The following is a 19536-nucleotide window of genomic DNA, read 5'->3' on the forward strand; positions in this document are numbered from 1 at the left end:
CTGAGCAGTGATTGCTCTTTAAGCTCTTGCACTACAAGTAGTTTTAAGTCCTGATGTCCCTGGGGCTGCTGCTTGTGCAAGTCCAGGTTGCAGGATGTTTTGGCAGTCGTGAAAGGAGGAGGTGGGAGAGAGATGGGAGAGGTGTGGGACCGTGTGGGACCGTGTGGGACCACCTGCCCCGGTGCCTGCTGCAGTCCAGCCCGGCACGCGCAGGGCAGCGGTACCGTGCATTGCAACTTACTGCAGAGATGGACACCTCGGTGGAAAAGCTGGTGATTAGCTCAGACAGCGTGCATATCTGTCCTCTATTAAACCTCCATGTTGCCAGCCGCTCGTTTGGCGTGTGAGATGTCCCCTTGCTTGCAGAGCGCAGAGAGGCGCTGGCCACGGGCAGCAGTTCGGGGACTGAGAAGCAGGACAGCATTCCCCTGCCCTGGGGTCTGTGTTGGTGTTTGACCCCTCTTTCTAAAAGTTGCAAGACTTTTCAGAAGATTTATGGTACGGGTTCCAGCTGCCGTCTCTCCCAGGGCTATTTTCTGTTTCAGTGGATTTGGGGCTTATTCACACTGTGGCCCCAAATGGGGCTTTTCTGAGTATAAAGATTTTTTTCCAAGAAGTCCCAGCACTGTCACATTTGCTCTTAATATAATTTGATTTCTAAGAGCTCACCCGCAAGCATTCAAACAATACCAGAAACCAAAAGCTGATTTAATTTTGAGCAAAAAAGTTGCAGTGACCTACTGACTGTTAGAAGCTAATGGCCTCATCCGGTGCCTTGACAAAAAGCCAGTTTTAGCAAATAACTTAAAATGCTATTGCTCCCTATATTGCCTGGACATGCGCTGACTTGTGATTCTGATAAGCACCTCTCCTGCTGCCATGCCTTCCGAAAAAGCACCTTCTCCATAGATCTGATCGAGCAAGCGTGTCGGGAGGGAGGCGGCGGGACGGGTACCAGCCGAGAGAAAAGGGTTTGGGCAGGCGGATGGAGGGAAGCACAAGGAACGCGTGGTCGGAGAGGAGGGCTGGCTCGATGCCGTGGTGAACACGTCTGGTTGGCACCTTGCTTCAGCCTGGCACGGGCAGTGCGGCGCGGCACTGGCGGTGACGTCCTCCCCCAGGGTCCCGGCTCGCGGGGTCCCACGTTTGCAGCACATGCGGGCTGCGGGCCGTGCTGGCCGTGGAGCGGCAGGAGGGCTGGAGGTGTGGAGCTCTGCCTCCTGAGCACCCCGGCACCGCCGCAGTCCTCTCGTTGTGCTCGGCACCTGCCTGGGCTGTCCCAGGGCTGCAGGAGGCAAGTCGTGCTCCCCCAGCAGAACTTGTGCCGGGTTATGTCAACGCTGGGGGTTGGGGAAAACGGCCACAGGAGAAGATGGCCCCAGGTCTTCGTGGGAGTCGGTGCTCTGCCCCTGCTAACAGCTGGTTTCCATCCCCATCCTTGTTCCCAGGTATCCGGACTGAAACCCCAAAATGGGTAGTCCAGACCACTGAGCGGGCGAGTGGAAAAATGTGAAGCTCCATAATGCACAGCGATCCACTTCCAGCCTTTAATCATAATTATTATATGGCAGACCCAGCGACTTTTATTTTTGGCTCTGAGGTTTGTTTTCACCCTCCGGTGATTGCCAGCGCTGTGCTCTGCCCGTGGGGCCATCCCAGGGCAGGGATCTCGGTGGCTCCATCCCAATGTACCCCGTGTGACTGGGGGATGCAGAGGCAGCGCCTTCAGTCATGGGATAGGTATAAACAGGAGCCGACTGGGACACGTTCTCAGCAAATGCGTTATGTTTTCACTGGAGGCTTCTGGCTGGTTTCAGTAGTCATGTGCGTGAGCAAGGAGGTATCCTGGAAGAAGGTTCAGTCCAGCTGTTGCCAGGTATTGAAAGAGGGAATGGGTAGAAAACAAGCTAGAAGAAAAGAATAGCTTCAGGGAGTTTGATAGCTTAGGAAAAATTAATTTGTTTAAATTAAGAATCAAAAGGATAAATTAATCTGTAGTGAAGTGACAACAACAACCTTAATGGAGTGGGATCACGTAACTTAATGAGCATGCAGAGTCCTTTTTTGATGTACCAGCCTCACTATTGAAGCCAAAATTACATGAATACTGCAACAGCCAGTCCCAGTCATCTTCTTTTTCTAGGCTGTGCTGTCACCGCGCCTGTACTCTGTCACACGTTGGCACACCTTGCTCCCAGGGGCAATGTCAGGAGGGGCACCCCAGCGTGGTCTTCTGCGCTGCCAGAGCAAGGTTTGGCTTAGTCGTTGCTTGCCTCCTTCCTGATCAGCGCTTGGCTTGTCCCATCACTGAAATTTTGGGCTTTGCCATGAATGTTCTCCCAGGTGCCATCCGCTGTGCTCACCCATAGCTCGCTCTGACCTCATTTGCTGACCCGTCCCCTTGTTTTCTTTTTGTTTTACGCTGCAGGTTGGAGACTGGCCGTGAACACGTCTTGCCCATTGACTATTACTTTCCACCTCAGAAGACTTGCCTGATCTGTGGAGACGAAGCATCTGGGTGCCACTATGGAGCCCTCACTTGTGGTAGCTGCAAAGTCTTCTTCAAACGGGCGGCTGAAGGTAATGCATACAGAGAGAGGAGGGAAAATCACTCCCACCTCCAAGCATTGGCTTTCTCTACTGAAGCAGCCCGAGTCAAGTGCCGCGGAGACAAGTTCTCTCACTGGCAGTCAAGTCATTAACATATAAGTGCTGGAGTCATTTGCAGCATCATGGTGTTTTCCTCCTGTTGAACAAGCTCTGGGGAGCCTGCCAAGCCAAGGGGACTGAGGCAAGAGTGGTGGGGACAACGTGTGGTGGGTTACTAACATTGTCCTATGTTTATCATTCCACATTAAGTGGAATGATAAGTAGCCCAACCGGGTTGCCAAAGCACAATCCTTTTCAATGCCCGATTATCTTAGTGACCTAGTGAGACCCCAGAGCAGTCAGTTCCTGCTTCTCCTCTTGACTCTGAAGGGTGCTTTGAATTCCCATCAGCTCTCCTGTGATCTCAGACCCAGTCCAAATTTAGGGGATGCTTTTCCCCTCTTGTACCCCTTTCAGAGGGTCACTTCTCCCAGTACCTGCAATCTGGCAGAACCACCTGTCCATCAAGAGCTGTGCTCTGACCTTGGTGTCCATGATCCTTCTCCCCAACCCTTGAGAACACAACTTCTCCTTCATGTCCAGCTCTGTAGTGCCAGGCTCTCCAGAGGTAAGTGTGAGCCCCGATGTTCCCTCTCAACAGCAAGGTCTTTCCACCATCTTTCCTTGGAAATCAGTTTGTAGAAGGATCTAGCCCAGCTGTTTCCTTGGGCTGTGGGTCAGCAACGTCTGTTTTCTAACTGCAGTTAGGAGTCACGATTCCTTGGCAGCAGATGAGAGTCCCTGTTGTGGAAGCCTGTCTGGTAATGTAATGTGCCTGTAAATCACACATCCGACTTGTTTTCTGGAGTGGCTGAACCAATACAAATCATCATTCTTCCTTGGTGCTAACATAAGTTACTCGGTGCACCAGCACGCCGTTGGCAGCCGTGGCACCCCTGGGAGAGGGAGGCACCGCGTTCCCAGCCGGTGGCCGGTGGTGGGGATGGAGGCTTCTGCCTCCGGCTTGTCTCGCCCTGACCTCCCCTCCCGTGCCTCACGTCATCCCGCTGTCGAGCGGAGGTCCCAAACTGACGGGTGCTCACCTGCCGTTGTCAGAGCACTGATTCTTGATTATTTCTAGCATTATGCTGCGTGTTTTCGGAGTCACATTTTCCCTCGTTCATCACACGTGCCAGGAGTGAACTTGCCAGCACTGGGTCAGGGAGGAATCGGGGCTGTGCCATAGAGGACAACAGCATCCTGTTGCCATAATAGGACAGTCAAATAATATGAATAGATAATGTTTGGCATATTTTTCCAAGTAAATAATTTACAGACATGTCTCTTTGCTATACACCAATTCTGTGTAAGGCCAAATGGATTGGCTTGTGCAGCCAGAGTAAATAACAGATGCTTGTTTAAGTCACCAAGTTATTGTTGATTTATAGTTAGTGGAGTCTTGGCTCTCTCTGTCAGATAAACTGCTGATGAAATGCCCCGTGTCAGCTGGCGAGTCCTGGAGCGGCGATCCACAGCAGGGTGGGCTCCGTCCTGCGTGGCGTGCGGATGGGGGCCGTGGGGTGTCTGCGGGGGGAGAGGAGGCAGCCTGGGCTGCTTGCACTGCTCTTCGTCATACGCTGTGGTGGTGCTCCCTCTCCTCATTCTGTTATATCATTAATTTAAAGGGTGTTTATGCCTCTTCTTAGTTTTTAAGCCTTGAGGTATCGCAGAGGGTTACAAGTGTTGGGTTGCGTTAGGATCGGGCGGCAGCAGCCCTTTACCTTTCCCCTGGATGAGACCGTGGAGCAAAGTGCGTCTACGGTGAGGAGCAGCAGCGGCGGGGGGGGACCTGCCCGAGTGTGAGGTTTCATCTTATGTTACCCTGAGGTACATGGATAGAGTTTTTATTTCGGGGAAGGGACAATAAATCAGACTCCTTTGAATGCGGGGTAGCGGTAGGTGATGATTTCTACCCTAACTCTTAGTGATTTTCCAGCCGGACCGTTCCTTCTTAAAGTTGAGGAGCAATATTGAAAGCTGATATTTCAGTGTGTTCTCATGTTTTAAAGTCCATAAAATGCACCTCTGAAAACCTTAGGTCACCTTTGGACGCTCTTTACAATGGCAGATCAGAAAGCTTCTCTGATGGGAAAAGAAAACTTTTCTTCTGCCGCTGTGACCTTCCTGTCGCTGGTGCAAACCGTCGGGCTCCGAGGGGCAGGAGAGGCAGTGGGCTGGGAACGGAGGAGAGCACAAACAGGTCGCCTCGGAGGGAATGGAGAGCAGCTAGACACGTAGTTTTTCTTTTATCATATTCTTTGCCTAATACAATACTGAACTTATTTGACAGTAATGCAGATATTTAAGAAAGTTTTATAGACATACACTGGCTTCTAAGGGATTAGAAAGGGAAAAGATATTTTGAAAAAGAAAAATTATGACACTGATTCCTCTTCCCTTTGGAAACATGCTGAGGGATTCGTGTGGTTTCCAGTACAGCAGATCGCTCCTGCTTTGATAAAACGTTTGACAATTTGGGGGGTTTTTTCAAGCTTGTGTCCAACTGGTTCTTCCAGAAAGATGCTGGAAGAGTTAACAGAGAAGGCATGAATATTTTCCTGATCTCTTTCTGTCAACTCTCTTGATTTATAGATCCTCTCAAGATGTCCAGGTTATATATAGGCAAGCTCTAAAACACGCCCTGCAGATTCTTCAGCTCTGATGTGGACTTCCTCACTTGCACGATGGCCAGCCTCACTTTTGTAATCAAACCTGGCGTTTGCTTCTCCCTTTCTGTCACCCCGCTCTGGGGTCCCAGCGCTGAGGGATCCGGGGGGTGGGGGCTCGCTGCCCCGGCGAGAAGCACTGCCCCTCTTCTGCTGCCAGACGTGCTCGCAGCCTGCCAGTGAGGACTCCTCCTCCTAATTCCTCTTCCTCCTACAGCAGCAAAGGTTTAGTAAACAAAAAGTGCACCCACCTCAGCACAGATTTTGTGTTTACTCGACACACGTAGGCAGGGCATCACTTCGCATGGTTTGGATGGCCCAGATGAGTTACAGACTGGAGGGTTTGGTCCTCGTGATACCACACTTGTCCCTGAAACAGAAAAATGTGTCCAACACAACACACTTCCACATCGACTGGCAGTCCAGGGGTTCCTGTTGTACCATCCCATCCAGGAAGGGAGTCATTTTTGTGTCCCCTGCATCCATCCCTGAAAAACCGTAGACCTTCCTCGCCCCTTGCTTGAGGTCTGATGGCCACTTTGGCCAGTTGAGAGCTGCCTCTGTGCAGCGTTGCTGGGCAGTGCAGGACTGGGACACCTTCGGCTGTATTCCTGGTGGGACTGCCTTTAAATAGCGGAGAGCTAAATGAAAAAAATAACACAGTATTTGGCAAATTTCCTAGAGGGCTAACAGCCAGACTGCTGTGCAGTCTGTTCTGATTCTCTTTCAGTCATTCTCCATATGGATTGTTGTTCCACATCCTGGCCTGCTGAGGATTAGCCTTGCACCAGAGAAATGTCTCTGGGCCAGCTCAGCAGTTCCTTGCCAGTTTTCAAGATGGCAGCAAGTTAAGGTGAACCATTTTCAAAGACCATCACCGTGTTTTAAAACGCTTTCTTCCCCTTCTCGAGGCTGATCCGACGGTAGGCAAAAGAGTCACGTCTGCAAAAGCCTCCCGTGGTGCTGCAGCACCGTGATGCCTCTGCTTCAGTGGTGGGTTTCTCACCACCCGTTGGGTATCATTGGCCTTAAAAATCTGTGGGAAGAGCAGAAGGTGGAACAACCAGACCTTTGAAAGCTCAGGCCCTCCTGGCACAGCCTGCTGCCTGTCTCCCGTGCTGCCTGCCAGGTGGGATTGCTTTTCCCTGCCCGTGGTGTCCGCAGACCAGCTCCCCCCAGCCCGACACAGTGATGCTTCTCCGTGGGTGACCTGGTACGTTGGCAGCTGCTCGCTGCTTCAGCCCGTGCTCGAGCCGGCCATCAGTCAGTGAAGAGTCAGATGTGACATTGGTTGGAGGCCGAAGCAGACAGTTTGACTTCCAACAGACTCAGGAGTTAAAACATTATGGTTTGTCTTGTTGCCAGAGAGCTGAGCAATTAAAACATTTTTGCTTGCTGGATGTGAGCATCTTTAAAATAAAGCCGTTTCAATTTGGACAGTCCCAGAGCTGTTTACTTTTAAAGCTCATCGTTTAGCCTTGGCTTGCTCCAGGCTTCTTGCTAGGTTGTCTTCTGTACGGAGCTGTTATCTGCCCGTGCTGTTAGTTCGCCAGCGTCCGTAACCTCCATGCGTGCGTTTCTCTGGCTAGCTAGCGTTTTCCCTTGCAGACCATGGTTGCTGGCTCCCTGGAGAGCTTCCCCCTTGCTCTTCCTGCAGAGCCAGCCCGAGTCGCTGCCCCAGAAAGACCTGGAGCCGGTGCTGGAGCCTGCACTGCGCCCGAGGCCAGACGCTTTCCTTTTGTTTTCGTTAGTCTTCTCATAAATGCAGGTGACTGTTAAGAAAACGACTTTGCAAAGGTTGTTCATTAATGGTGGCTTAGTTGTTTTGACAGCAGAGCACTGGAGACCCTGCGGTTACGTGAGACCCTGGGGGATTCGCTTTCTCAGAAAGCTTGGCCTTATCCCCCAAGGGTTAGAATTTGGCTTGTGCCCTGAAATATGAGGATATGTCTCTCATCCAAAAGGCATTTAATGCCTTTTCACATTCACAATCGTAAATCTTACTCCAGGCATTTGTATAGATTACTTTGCTTTCTGGAAGAGAAAGCTACGCTAGGTGCAACAATTCATGTGGCAACAGGCTTTTTGTTAAATAACTTCTCTGGATTGAGCAACTGATCTTTCTCCGTAAGTCTTTATTTTTAGTCCAGACTGGAGAACTGCTCTTCTCTGCTCCTCATGTTCACTGCAGTCCCAGGTGATGAGCAGGACTCAGGGGTGGCAGAAGCATCTTCCTGCCTGGTGTGGGGTGGCACTGGGGGGGAGCCGGGGCCGTCGGGGGGGTTCCCAGCGAAGGGGGCGGTGGTACAGCAGAGTATTCGTGGTATGCAGTGAAGGAGGAACCGCAGCAGCCTGCCAGGGCCTCGGCCGTACAGGCTGATCGGGGATTCCTGTGCTGCTCTGACACAGCAGAGCGGTGCCGAGTGCCTTTGTAACTTCACTGCTCGCCCACGTGCACGTCAAGCCGTGTCTGAATCGGCAGGGAAGGAGAGGGGTCTTCTCTAGGCAGACATCTGCGGTGTCGTCAGCTGCGTAATTATAGCTGAGGCTGACGCCTTGCCAGCACCCCCGTTGTAAAGACAGCCTGGGCGATCGGCTTTGCAAGGAGCAGGACCAGGGTGTAACAGGAGAGTGTGTTCAAAGCGTAGACCTGCACTCACAGGTTTGCAAAGCAAGAGCCTCTGCTTTGGAGCAATATGAGAAAGCATCTCTATTGTTTGCTGGAAAGAAAAAAGAGAAAAAAAATCATTCAAATGTTAAACTCAATAAAAGAAAAAAACCAGTGCATTTATCTTTAAATAAGATAACAGCTGATTGCAAACGTCTCAGCTTGTTCTTAAATTAAGAGAGTAAATTATCCTGGAATTAAAGCCAGGTCTCTGTACATGAGAAGTTACTTGAGACGGAACCTGTCTGTATCCCAGCCACCCTTCCTTGTTCTCCGGGCTTTTACAGCCCGTGGCACCTTCTCCTCCGTACGCCCGTGCTGTGCTCAGGTTACGCGGCCGTTCGGGTCCGTGTCAAGTACCGTGTGCTCCCAGCTGGGAGACAAGGGGCGGCGTACAGCGGTGCGGACGGAGCAGAGGAGCTGCTGTTGCCGGCGTATCCACCAGAGATGCTTGGTCCGACGGTGTGTCAGTCCACGGTGTCCTGGCCGTAGCAGTTCTCTGCGGTGGATGGGGCGAGCGCAGGCGGATCAGGACGGTTGGCTTCACCGAGGCAGCGACACGGTGCGGTCCCTCTCCCAGGTCATGGCTTCGTTTCACAAACTGTACCCCCAGCTGGGGACAGCAGTGATGAGGGCACCGAGTTTCTCTGGTAATTAAAAGGGGAATCTCTACATCCCCAGGAATTAGGACAAGATGAGCAAGCAGCTTCTTCTCATGCTGAGCAGAAGCAGGTTCGTGAATAGCCGTTGCAGCACCATTTGTCTCCCTTTTTGTTAATGGCTAACAGCTTAAAATAAACAGTGCTAGACTATGCATGTACAGGTAACAGAAAATCAGTTCCTGCCCCAAAGAGTTTATTTTGTGAACCAGGAAGCAGGCCCTCACTATTTCAGCAAAATCACCGTACCATGACCGTGGGGTGAATTGTTGACTGCAACTTAAAAGCTTGCATTCATCCGAGCCCGTCGGCAGGGAGGTAAAGTTGTCGTAGAGCCTCTTCTCATGTGCCCGTTTTGTGCGCCGTGATCCGGGAGGGCCGCAGACCCGGAGGCACCCGCCTGGTCTCGGCTGGGAGATCGCTCCCTCTCCGCGCCCCTTCCCAGCGGTGCCAGAGGTGGCGGGTGCTGCTGAAGGGAAGCGGCACGGCTGTCTCACCGAGCCAGGCTTGAACCCCGTTCCCAAATCTCATCCGCCCCTGCTCCCCTCCTGGGGGTGCCCGGGGGTGCCCGGGGGGACGGAGTGGGGTGGGGGACGAGCCCACACGTCAGGACGCTGCCCGGAGCTGGGGGCAGAGGGGGGAGCTGGGGCTGGTGGGTATTCCTGTCTTGGCACAGGAATTTAGATAGAGCTGTGCCTGACCCCGGAGCATCCTTGGGGTCTCGGGCAGTGAACATGCCACCTTCCCTTACTAAAACCGCTCACAGGAGAAGCTTGACCTTTTTAACGATTTTGAGCTATTATTGTTGCAAAGATGCTGTAGTTTAGACTAGAGGGGTGAGGTAGGGAAGGAGCAGGAGCCGGGGGGCTAGGGGGGAGCAGGAGGGTTGTGTGGATGTTCCCGGGGCAGCACCGCTCGCAGCGGCCGAGTTGGCCCCGTGGGCTGGGCTTGAGCCTTCCCAGTAGTCCCAACCCCAGCCGTTTTGTACTCGTGGTAGTTTTGGTGGGCTCTGGAGCATCCCAGCGTCAGACGTTGTCATGAGACGGGAATCCTGCAGTGCAGCTGGAGGGGAAGGAGAACAGAATCTCCTTACAGCCCTCCATGCCGATGCCTGAGAAAGCAGGGCATCCATCATGTTCAATGTATGCACGTAAAGAGGTCGAGCGGAGAGAGTATGGCCTCAGCACTCATTTCCCATAGCACAAAAATAACTCCAAGTAACCCAGTTTCAGCTGGCATTTATTACTCATCCTGCTCAATGAACTGTTGAAAGGGAGGATGGTGCTTGTGTTCTCTGGGATTTGGTGTAATCGCTGCTCCTGAGGCTTGCCTAAGTGTCCTTAACACTGGTAATGAGCAAAGGGAGGGGGATGAGAAGAAGTGCTGATGAGAATGGTGTTAAAAGGATTTAGCAAGGTGTCATGTGCTGCAGGTAACGCACTCGTGCCCCATTATGTCTCCAGTCTTAACTGGGGATGACGTAATCAGCTTTTAATGGGGACGATTCTAAGAAGTTGAAATGTATGGTATTTTTTCAGCCTGTGTGCACGCAGCATGAGAAGGAGTTGATTATAACCGAGCCTTATAATGACTTTTCTGTGACCCTGTGATGTGAGGCTGCAGGTGGGATTTCACAGCTGGCGAAGCCGCAGCCGTGCGGTGCTGACGGTGGGACCGGCTGTGGGCTCAGCCCTCCCCAGAGCTGCTCCCTGGAGCGGGGAGGGCGATGGGGGAGCAACAGACGGTGCCAGTGAGGTTTGCGATACTGGGCTGCTAAAAATTTGCTGCTTTTTCTGATTCTAATATCTTCAGAAGTCGTGGATGTGTGGGCGGGAGGTGGGGAGTTGTTAAATCAGTGCACCAAAACCGGTGCATCTCTCACCAAACTGGTCCATTAAGAGGTTAGATTCAACCTCGTCCTTTTAATGGATCTCTGATGACTCCCAAGGGCTATTCCTATAAGAATATAGAAAGCAAACCCTTGCAGAATGATAAATGTTAAGCTGGTTATAGACTGACTTCCCATGTAGGCTACTTATGCAGTCTGAGGTACACAGCTCTATTATTTACTGAGACCGGTTTAGTTTGGAGTGGTATGAAGAACATCAGATAAATCCTGATCCAGCAAACGTGTTTAGACTTGACAAGAAAACAAATGATGAGTCAGGAAGGAAAGTTCACTCTTGGCGTGTCTAGCAAATGAGGCAGTAAAGTAAAAGCTGAAATCTGGAGCTCTAAGGGCTGCGCTCTAAACAAGTGGAAAGGGGAGTCTAAGATACTGGTTACTCTGACAATAAGTAACTTCTGAATTTTCTGCAAGCTCCCCTAAAGCTGCTGCTGCGCAGGGTGTCCCTTACGGGGGGGTTTCCTCCGGCTGGCTCTGCCTGCAGCCCAGGGGACAGGGTGATGGGTGCCAGCACGGCATGGGACGCACAGCGGCAGCTCCCCGTGCAATCAGTTCCCCAAGCCCGATGTCTGTAACCTGCAGACACCAAACCCAATTAGTATTAATGGGTGGCACAAAAAATAATTCAGCCCGAAAAGCACTGTAAAGAGAGTTGTGGTTGTAGAGGGAGGGCCACTGTCGTTGAACAGAACCCCCGACTGGTTTGGGTTGGAAGGGACCTCAAAGATCATCTAGTTCCAACCCCCTGCCACGGGCAGGGACACCCTCCACTAGCCCAGGTTGCCCAAAGCCCCATCCAACCTGGCCTTGAACACTGCCAGGGAGCCAGGGGCAGCCACAGCTTCTCTGGGCACCCTGTGCCAGGGCCTCAGCACCCTCACAGGGAAGGATTTTCTGCTGAGGGGTGAACTGGGAAACCAGCACTGATCTCCTCTCCTCTCCTCTCCTCTCCTCTCCTCTCCTCTCCTCTCCTCTCCTCTCCTCTCCTCTCCTCTCCTCTCCTCTCCTCTCCTCTCCTCTCCTCTCCTCTCCTCTCCTCTCCTCTCCTCTCCTCTCCTCCTCCAGTGATGCCGGTGACCCTGGTGATACTGGGAAAGCATGAGCCCATTTCTCCTTATAAGCCTGGTCTCGTCGGTACCCACCACCCATCTGCTGTTTCCTCTGATGTTTTTAGGTAAACAGAAATACCTCTGTGCCAGCCGGAACGACTGCACCATCGACAAATTCCGAAGGAAAAACTGCCCATCCTGCCGCCTGCGGAAGTGCTACGAGGCTGGGATGACTCTCGGAGGTACTGTCTGAGTAACGTCCCCTGGGTCCTTGCGGTGGGTCGGGGCAGCCGGGCTAACCCTGCAGATAACGGCTGTACTCGGCATATTAATAGTCAGTAAAGGGCTGGAAAAATGAGGCTGATGGAGAGTAATGAGCTTTGGGAAACCTTTGAAGGTTTCTAATACCAAAACTGTGAATTTCATTAAACTTTTGTTTGAGTTTCAGGAAACATTCTTTTCCTTAATTTAAAACCTTGTTAATCTGAAAAAATGTAAACAGCCGGGTAAGCTGGATTCTCACTCAGACCAAAGCCTCTTTGAACAGAGCACTCCCATTTTAAGATGATTTTTCCCAGGCAGAAAGGGGCATGTTTCTTTATAAAATTACAGCCCCGGTATTTTTCTTCGCCGAATGGCAGTTGCTCCTGTATCACTGGTAAAGTCCTTGTTACCGTTTGTCTCTGTTCCAGTAGCTGTAGCTCTACCAAAACCTGCCAGAGTATCCAAAACCTGAGGTTTTCTGCTCAAAATGTAGAAGCTACAATGTAGATCACTGGGTGGCTCATCCTTGAGCTCACTCAATATGAGAGTGAGGAGGAAAACACCCAGGAAACCAGGGCTGATGGATCTGACGCACGATGAAAAGGCCCCTGGGAGCGAAGCGGAGGGGAGTCACGGCTGATGCAGAAGGGAAAGCGCAGAGGGAAGCGGGGGAGCCCTGGCTGGTTAGATGTGCCAACATTTTAGTTTAAAGCCTTCCACTGTTGCGGGGATGGGCAGTGCCTCCCGGGGCTCCTGGGCTGCTGGAACCTTGTCTTGAAGAACGTGCTACTGAAAAAGTTCTGGTTTGTTGCTCATCGGGGCACGGTGGTTTTAAATTTATTTCTCCCCAGAACAGTTGTTACAGCTCAGGCACGGACCAACACGCACGGTCGGCAGGTCGGCTGCTCTGGCAGCAGCGGGTGGTGAGTCTGAGCGGTGGGGACCCAGCTCCTGGGGCGGGGGGGTGGTGCAGAGACGTGCAGCTCGCGCCTTTCCTCCTGGTAACAAGCAGAAAAACCAAATGTCCCAAAAGGTAATGGAGTCCTAAAACCTGCGATGTCAACCCCGTGCGCTGGCTCTGACCGCACTTACACCCTCGCCCCGTCGCAGGCGAGCTGTCGGCAAGCGGCGGGGTGCTGCTGCTGCAGCGCTTCGGGAGCGATGTGGCGTACGGGCACGTGCCAAGGCACACCGCGATTTGGGAGCCCCCCGGGAGGTGCCCGGCCCCCCCGATGCCCTGCCCGTGGGGATGCTGGGGGACAGGGGTGAGGAGCCAAACCCAGCTCCCTGCTCCGCAGCCAGCCCCGCTTCGTAATGCCATCCAGAACAAGCACGCTCTTGTTTTTAACTGCTACTTTCTGGTGACATTTCCTTAAGTGAGAGAAGACGTATATCAGTGTAACCTTCTTCTGCAGGACAAGCTGACAAAATTAATGCTAATGCTGATAGCCCCCCCCTATTTTTTTTTCCTTAGGCTCTTTGGGTCACCCTGACCTGTTCTGCCTGGTCTGTTTTACATTTGTTTTGAATGTCGGTTTAAAGGCAATTGTTAAAAGCATGCATGCTATGAGTTTGTCCACAGTTATTTCTCCCATTTGAGCATATGAAAATGCTTCCAAGCTCCAAACAGTTGATTTTAACTGCCTGTTAATTACCAGTCGCTTGTAGGGTATAATAGAGCCCCTGTGACCAGCAGACCTGCAGCTCTCAGTATGTTTAATGGGAGGAGGAGGTGACACACTGAATACCTTATTTAGGACTCTCTGCTTTGGCGCAGAATAGCAATATGTCGAAGCACTTCATTATTGATTGAGATCACTCTGACCTGCAAGCTGAAATCCATTAAACAGAATCTTCTCTCCCGATCAACACTGTAAAGCCCAAGAAAAGGAAGAGAGAGGAAAAAAAAAAAGTAAAAAAAACCCCACAAACGATAACGCCGGTTTTGTGTGCTTGGTTCTGCTGGTGCACTGTCCTGCCTCTCCCACAGCACCAGTTCCTACTGCGAGCACAGGTGCCTGCACAGCTGCACGGATCCTGCCAGCCCCTGTGCATGGGAAGCGTGGTGCTGCACACACGCTGCACGGATCCTGCCAGCCCCCGTGCATGGGAAGCGTGCTGCTGCACACACGCTGCACGGATCCTGCCAGCCCCCGTGCATGGGAAGCGTGCTGCTGCACACACGCTGCACGGATCCTGCCAGCCCCCGCTGCACACACGGGCATCCGGACCCCTCTGTCCTGCTCCAGTCGGGATCCTGCCCATCACTCAGCCGGCACAGCTCCTGCTGCGCTGCGGAGCTCTGGATTTAAGGCACCTCCTGTTCATTTCCTTCCAGTGCATTTTAATCTTGGCGTGCGAGGTCCCGTAGGCTGTTCCCGTTGTGAGAACCAAGCGTCTCTGCCCGCGGCCGGAGCTGGCAGCCCGCCTGTGCTGCAGGATGTCTCAGCCAACAGCTCTGCTGTGCACCTTCAGCATCATGACTGCGCTCCGTGTGGGCCCTGTCTTGGGGCAAAACTTCCCAAACATGCAGAATTCAGTTGGTATCATCGATGGTACGGCTAGAAAACTCCTGTAGTAACTGATGATGGCCTGTGAAAGCCCAAGGCATGAGTCATACCTGTATTTAGTCCTAATTCCGGTCCCGTTGCCGTGGTTAAACTAGAGCTCATGTCTTACGAAAACGTTTGATATCTATGTAAGCATTCCCAGCAGTGGAGGATCTAACACACTTTTTGCCACGCAGTTGCAGTAGTTAATTACGTTTGGTGTAGTGATAGATGTACCTGATTTTTCATCTTGTCTGTCCGTGAGTTCCAGCAACTGAATCTTTATTACATCTTGCTTGCTAGATTGAAAAAAACTACTTTTACTGAATTTCTGTCCCCACAGTGGGTCTTTGTTGGCTGTGATTGAATAACCCTTTAGCGCGCTGCATAGCCACCTCGGTAAAATCGGTTCCTTCCTTGCTCCAAGGTGCCTTGCCTAGTCTTTACTATTCTTACGGCTCCTGCAGTTTGCGAACGCCTCCCTCGTACGGTGAGTAATAATCCCAGTTTCCCGGTGTCAGCAGCATCAGCGCTTAGAGGCGGCGGTAAGATGCTCTCCGGGCCAGCGTTTTCTCCTTTGCGCGCGCGGGGTCCGGTTAGTGCGGTGTCCGCTGAACCACGCTGCCAGCTCAGGCCTCTGGGTTTGTCCGTCGGGTTTTGGTGCGAGTTGAGCCCGCCGAGGATGGAGTTCCACACTCCTCGAACCTGGCTCACTTCTCAGGTGCTCGGTGTATCTCCTTACAGGGAAGCGTACTTCGCTTTAATAGACTGAGCTTATCCGCAGACCTCGGTCAGTCTGTCCAATGATCAGTCCTTACTGTTCATTGTTGTTTTCCCATCTTTGTGTGGTCGTAAAGATTTTTTTAGTAGAAATAGTTCATTTTCTTTTTGGAATGAATGTAGACATTCACTAGCAAAGGGCCGTGAACAACCCGCGTAAGAAACAAACCTGTCTGATGTTGTTCCAACATTTATAATTACTTTTGAGATGTATCACTTGGGTGATTTAAAATCATTCAGCTGTACCGGCTGATTTTATATCATTTGAGTTTTTTTAATTCATGTGGGCCAATCTGACTGACATCTCTTAAATGTGTCTGCTATACCAGTACTATTATAATTATTAACTAAAATTATCGTGCCAGAAAAGATTGATAGCTTGACAAGATCTGGTTTCGACAAGCCACACGTTGATGTTAATAAGAAGTTGAAAGAACAGGATATCACCGTGCGGTGCCTGGGGCTGGCAGGATTTCTCTGTCATTGCCAGTGCAAAAGCAGTTTTCTTCCAGGTCCCCCGAACTTCTCCGGGTCCCAGCACTCCTGGAAAATCCGTGCCGGAGCCCCGAGCTTCAGAAACGCCTGGCAGGAGGGCGGGCAGGTTAAAGTGCTTAAAATGCGTGTCACTTTTTGATAATCGCTCTGTAGCGTGCTCCCCGGGGGTTTTGCGCTGGTGAATTTTTTATTGTGATGCCATCTGATTACGTCCTCTAAGCTTTTTTTCGAACGCGTACGGTATTTTCCCAGTTAACGCCGAGCGGGGGCCGTGCTGTGCCAGCTGCTGCTTCTCCAGGCTTGCGAGTGCCATTGTCCCCGTAACAGCCTGGCCGGCACGCCGCGCGTTTCCAGGCACGCGCGCTGGGGCTCATCCCACCTGGGCTTGGAGAAGCACGCTGCACGCCCCTGGCTTGGCTCATCCCAGGACAAAAGTATAACAGAGGTCTTTTTTTATTTCTGTTTTTGTTCCCAGTAGCTGCTGAGTAGGAGCTACCACCAAACGGGGGTTTTGCACAGGTGACTCAATATTAGCTACTCTTTACCTCGGAAGCCTTTCTCCATGTAGTAACATCAGTGTTTCAGTGCTCTGCGGAGCAGCTGCCCCTGGGCAGCGCAGACGCAGGGCTGCTCTGATCAGAGCGGTTATCATCCGCCTGCTGCTCTCCAGCACGGAGGGGGCTGCTTTACAGCTGCAGTCTCAGAGCCGGCATGGTTGGGTGCTTGTGTTCCTACTGCACTCAACTTCTTTTAGTACTAGATAATTCAAGTTTAAGAAGAAAAAAAAAAAATTAACATTTAAACCAAACCATGCATGTCTTGACACAGTGTGGGTTTGGCTCCATTTACGCGCAGCACCCGATGTGCACTGATTATTCATCTTTGGAAGATGCAGTTTGGTTTTTAATTCTTCTTTTAAGCCTGGGAGTGTTTCTGTCCTAGCTGCAGTGCCGTCTCTGAAGGCCCAGTGCCAAGCACACCACGGGATGGGGTTTGTGCCCCGGGAGTCAGCACAGGTCCCTCCTTCCCGAATGAACCCGCGGGTGCTGGGAAACACAGGGTCGGCGTTCTGCGCTCCTCTCCTTCCGTGCCGCTTCCAGTGCAGCGTCCAGGGAGAGCTGTGCCGTACCTGTCCCAGGGATCGGCTCTCCGGGGGTAGAGAGGAGAGCATGGGGATCCTGCCGGGTCCTGGTGCTGCCCGTGCTGCCGGCGGCTTCGGGAGGGCTGGGAGAGGGGAGGCTGGATGCTCTGGTGGCCTGCCACCCGCGCCGGCGATGGCTGGAGCATGTCAGGCTGCGCTGCAGCTCTGTGTTCCCGTTGCTCTCTTTTATTTTTATTACTTTTTTCTCCTCCTTTTTTACAAACCAGCCTGTCTTAATTGCTCGTACAGTAGATCATCCAAAGTACATGACTTAAAGATCAGCGTTTTGAATTGATTTACAAAGCTGCACTTTAACTTGACATTTTTATGTTTCGCTGCTTATTTTTCTAATTACAGCTGAAAGGAAATTTGAGATAAGTATCATGTAATGAAGGAGCCAAACCCCCAAGGACAGTTGGTTTGATGTTATACTCTCTGCTTGAATTAAACGATCGGCTTTTTTTCTCTAATTAATTAGGGTTTTTTGGAGTCAGTAAGGGGTGAAAGCTGTTCCCATCTGCAGTGGCCTGCCAACCCATGTTGTGCTGAACACCGTCACGCAGATAGCAGATTAGGTGAACACTGACTCTCAAAGAATTCTGAAGTCACGCATCTGAAGCTCCTGGTGTATCTTGCTAGCAGGCTGGCATCTGTAATGAAGAGCCAGGTGCACAGGAGAGACACTTCGTCACGGTGACTTGGCCACGGTCGTCGGCTGCCTGCAGTCCCAGCCCCATGCTGCTGAGGCTCCTCTTCAAGGTGGCCGGCAGACCAAGGCCACCCCTGCTCGAGTCTTCTCCTCGTCGGTGGGCTAGCTGGGGAGACTCCAGGGAAACAGCCATGGAACCACCTGCTAGCTTTTAAAATGTATTTTCCATAATATATTTGCAGAGTAGCAATCCAGCTGGGAGAGCTTGGTTATAGGGCAGGAGGTGTCGCAGGAGCCCCGGGCAGCGAGAAGGCTTTTCTCTCGGTTGCAGCCCCCTTCCACTCTGGCCTGGGATGGAACAATCCCGCTTGAGCATCTGAGCACAATGGCTTTTTTCCCTGGAACGTGTCTATCTACTGAGTTTATTTGCTTGCATTGCTTCCCTTTTTAATTGCATGTGAGTAGCTGTTTGAATTGAGCCACTCCTCTCTCTTTTCCCCAGTTCTTCTTCTCCATTTCTAAGTGGGAGTTAATGTGAGGCCGGTCGTGGCTGAGGATGTAAATGATGCTTGTTCTTTTCCATGTAAGATTAATGAGCACATGGATTTCCTGCCGCAGTGTGTGCTCCCTTTTGTCCTTAGGTGAGGTCCTCTGTGGGCGGCGTGCGCTGAAGGACTAGCTGCTGCTGGCCATTGGTTTCCCTTTTCTCATACATAGACGTGATGGAGCTGGAGGCCAAGAAGCCTCAAGCTTTTTCTTTCCTTAGTCAAGTCTCACACTAAAATGTGTCATTTCCACAGCCCGCAAGCTGAAGAAGCTGGGTAACCTGAAGACACAAGACGACGCTGATGCAGCCAGCTCATCCAGCCCCACAGAGGAGCAAGCTCCCAAGATGGTGATAACGCACATTGATGGGTATGAGTGCCAGCCCATCTTCCTCAACGTCCTGGAGGCCATTGAGCCTGGCGTGGTGTGTGCTGGCCATGACAACAGCCAGCCAGACTCCTTCTCCAACCTGCTGACCAGCCTGAATGAGCTCGGGGAGAGGCAGCTGGTCTACGTGGTCAAGTGGGCAAAGGCCTTGCCAGGTGAGCTAAAACCCTAACACATCCCGTCCCCTGCCTGGCACGTTCCTGAAGTCCCCTGCGTGTGTCACCTGGGGTGGCTTTCGAAGGAGGCGATCTGCAGCCTGTGTCCCACCGTCACGCGGTTCCTTGGGGGAGCATCCGTGGGGGTGCCTGGCTGTGTGATACCTCGGTAAAGCACCGAGCAGCGTCAGGTTTGGCTCCTTTGGGCGGCTGGTTGATGGGAGAGGTGACTAAGGTGTGCCAAAGTAGGCAGAAACGTGTGCTTTTGGGTCTGTCGCCGCTGACAGCCCCCGGCACGCAGTACCGGGTAGGCACGCGTCTGCTTCCCGGCACGGGAAGGGCTGTCGCTGGGCAGGGGTTCGGGGTCTTGCTCTCTTCCCTCTCTCCCTGCGGGGGTTTGGCTCCACTTCCAGGGCTGCGTCAAGAAGTCTGCTCTGAACAAGCGTTAGCCCCGTCCCATCACCCGCATGAAGTGGTGAAAAGGGTAAATTCCCCAGAAGTGTGCCGCTTCGTGACGCGAGAGTGAGATGGGGGAAACTAGGCTGGATGGAGCTGAGGCTCGAGAGACGGCAGACATCACCATTTTTGTATTTCACAAGCCAATTAATTGTAAAATAGCAAAAGAGAGATACAAAAATCCCAAAGGGATTGCTCTTGTGCGACAGGCTGCTGGAATATATTTATGATGCAGTCATAGTCGTGATACGGGAGTACGTTACAGTCGGGAAGTTTCCAAGCGGTAATAGCTATCAGGTGCTGCACATGAAAACGTCCTGATGATACGTGTGTTTCACTGAATACGCTCCTTGGTTCTCAGCATAGAGCTTACCCGCCTGTAACACGCTGCCTGTCGCATGTTGTAATCCTGCCAGCTGAGTGAGTGAAATTACAGAAGGCTGAGGTCACTCTGGGGGTAGCGGGATCCAGTTCACCTTCCAGCATCCCGAGAGTGGGACGTGGGGCGATACCGAGC

At 52.0% G+C, this 19536-nt stretch overlaps 1 protein-coding gene across 2 annotated transcripts in view; it reads left to right on the forward strand.

Moving 5' to 3' along the window:
• AR (androgen receptor) overlaps positions 1-19536 on the forward strand; it is a 61323-nt gene that overhangs the window by 26093 nt on the left and 15694 nt on the right. Inside the window, exons 2-4 of one of the 2 annotated variants that reach the window (XM_075762976.1) lie at positions 2429-2580; positions 11723-11839; positions 18276-18563. In XM_075762976.1, coding sequence (XP_075619091.1) covers positions 2429-2580; positions 11723-11839; positions 18276-18563 — 557 coding nt within the window. The remainder of the gene's footprint in view (positions 1-2428; positions 2581-11722; positions 11840-18275; positions 18564-19536) is intronic. The other variant, XM_075762977.1, reaches the window with a different exon arrangement.

The sequence above is a fragment of the Balearica regulorum genome, chromosome 11, assembly GCF_011004875.1.
Source record: "Balearica regulorum gibbericeps isolate bBalReg1 chromosome 11, bBalReg1.pri, whole genome shotgun sequence".
NCBI classification, from domain to species: Eukaryota; Metazoa; Chordata; class Aves; order Gruiformes; family Gruidae; genus Balearica; species Balearica regulorum.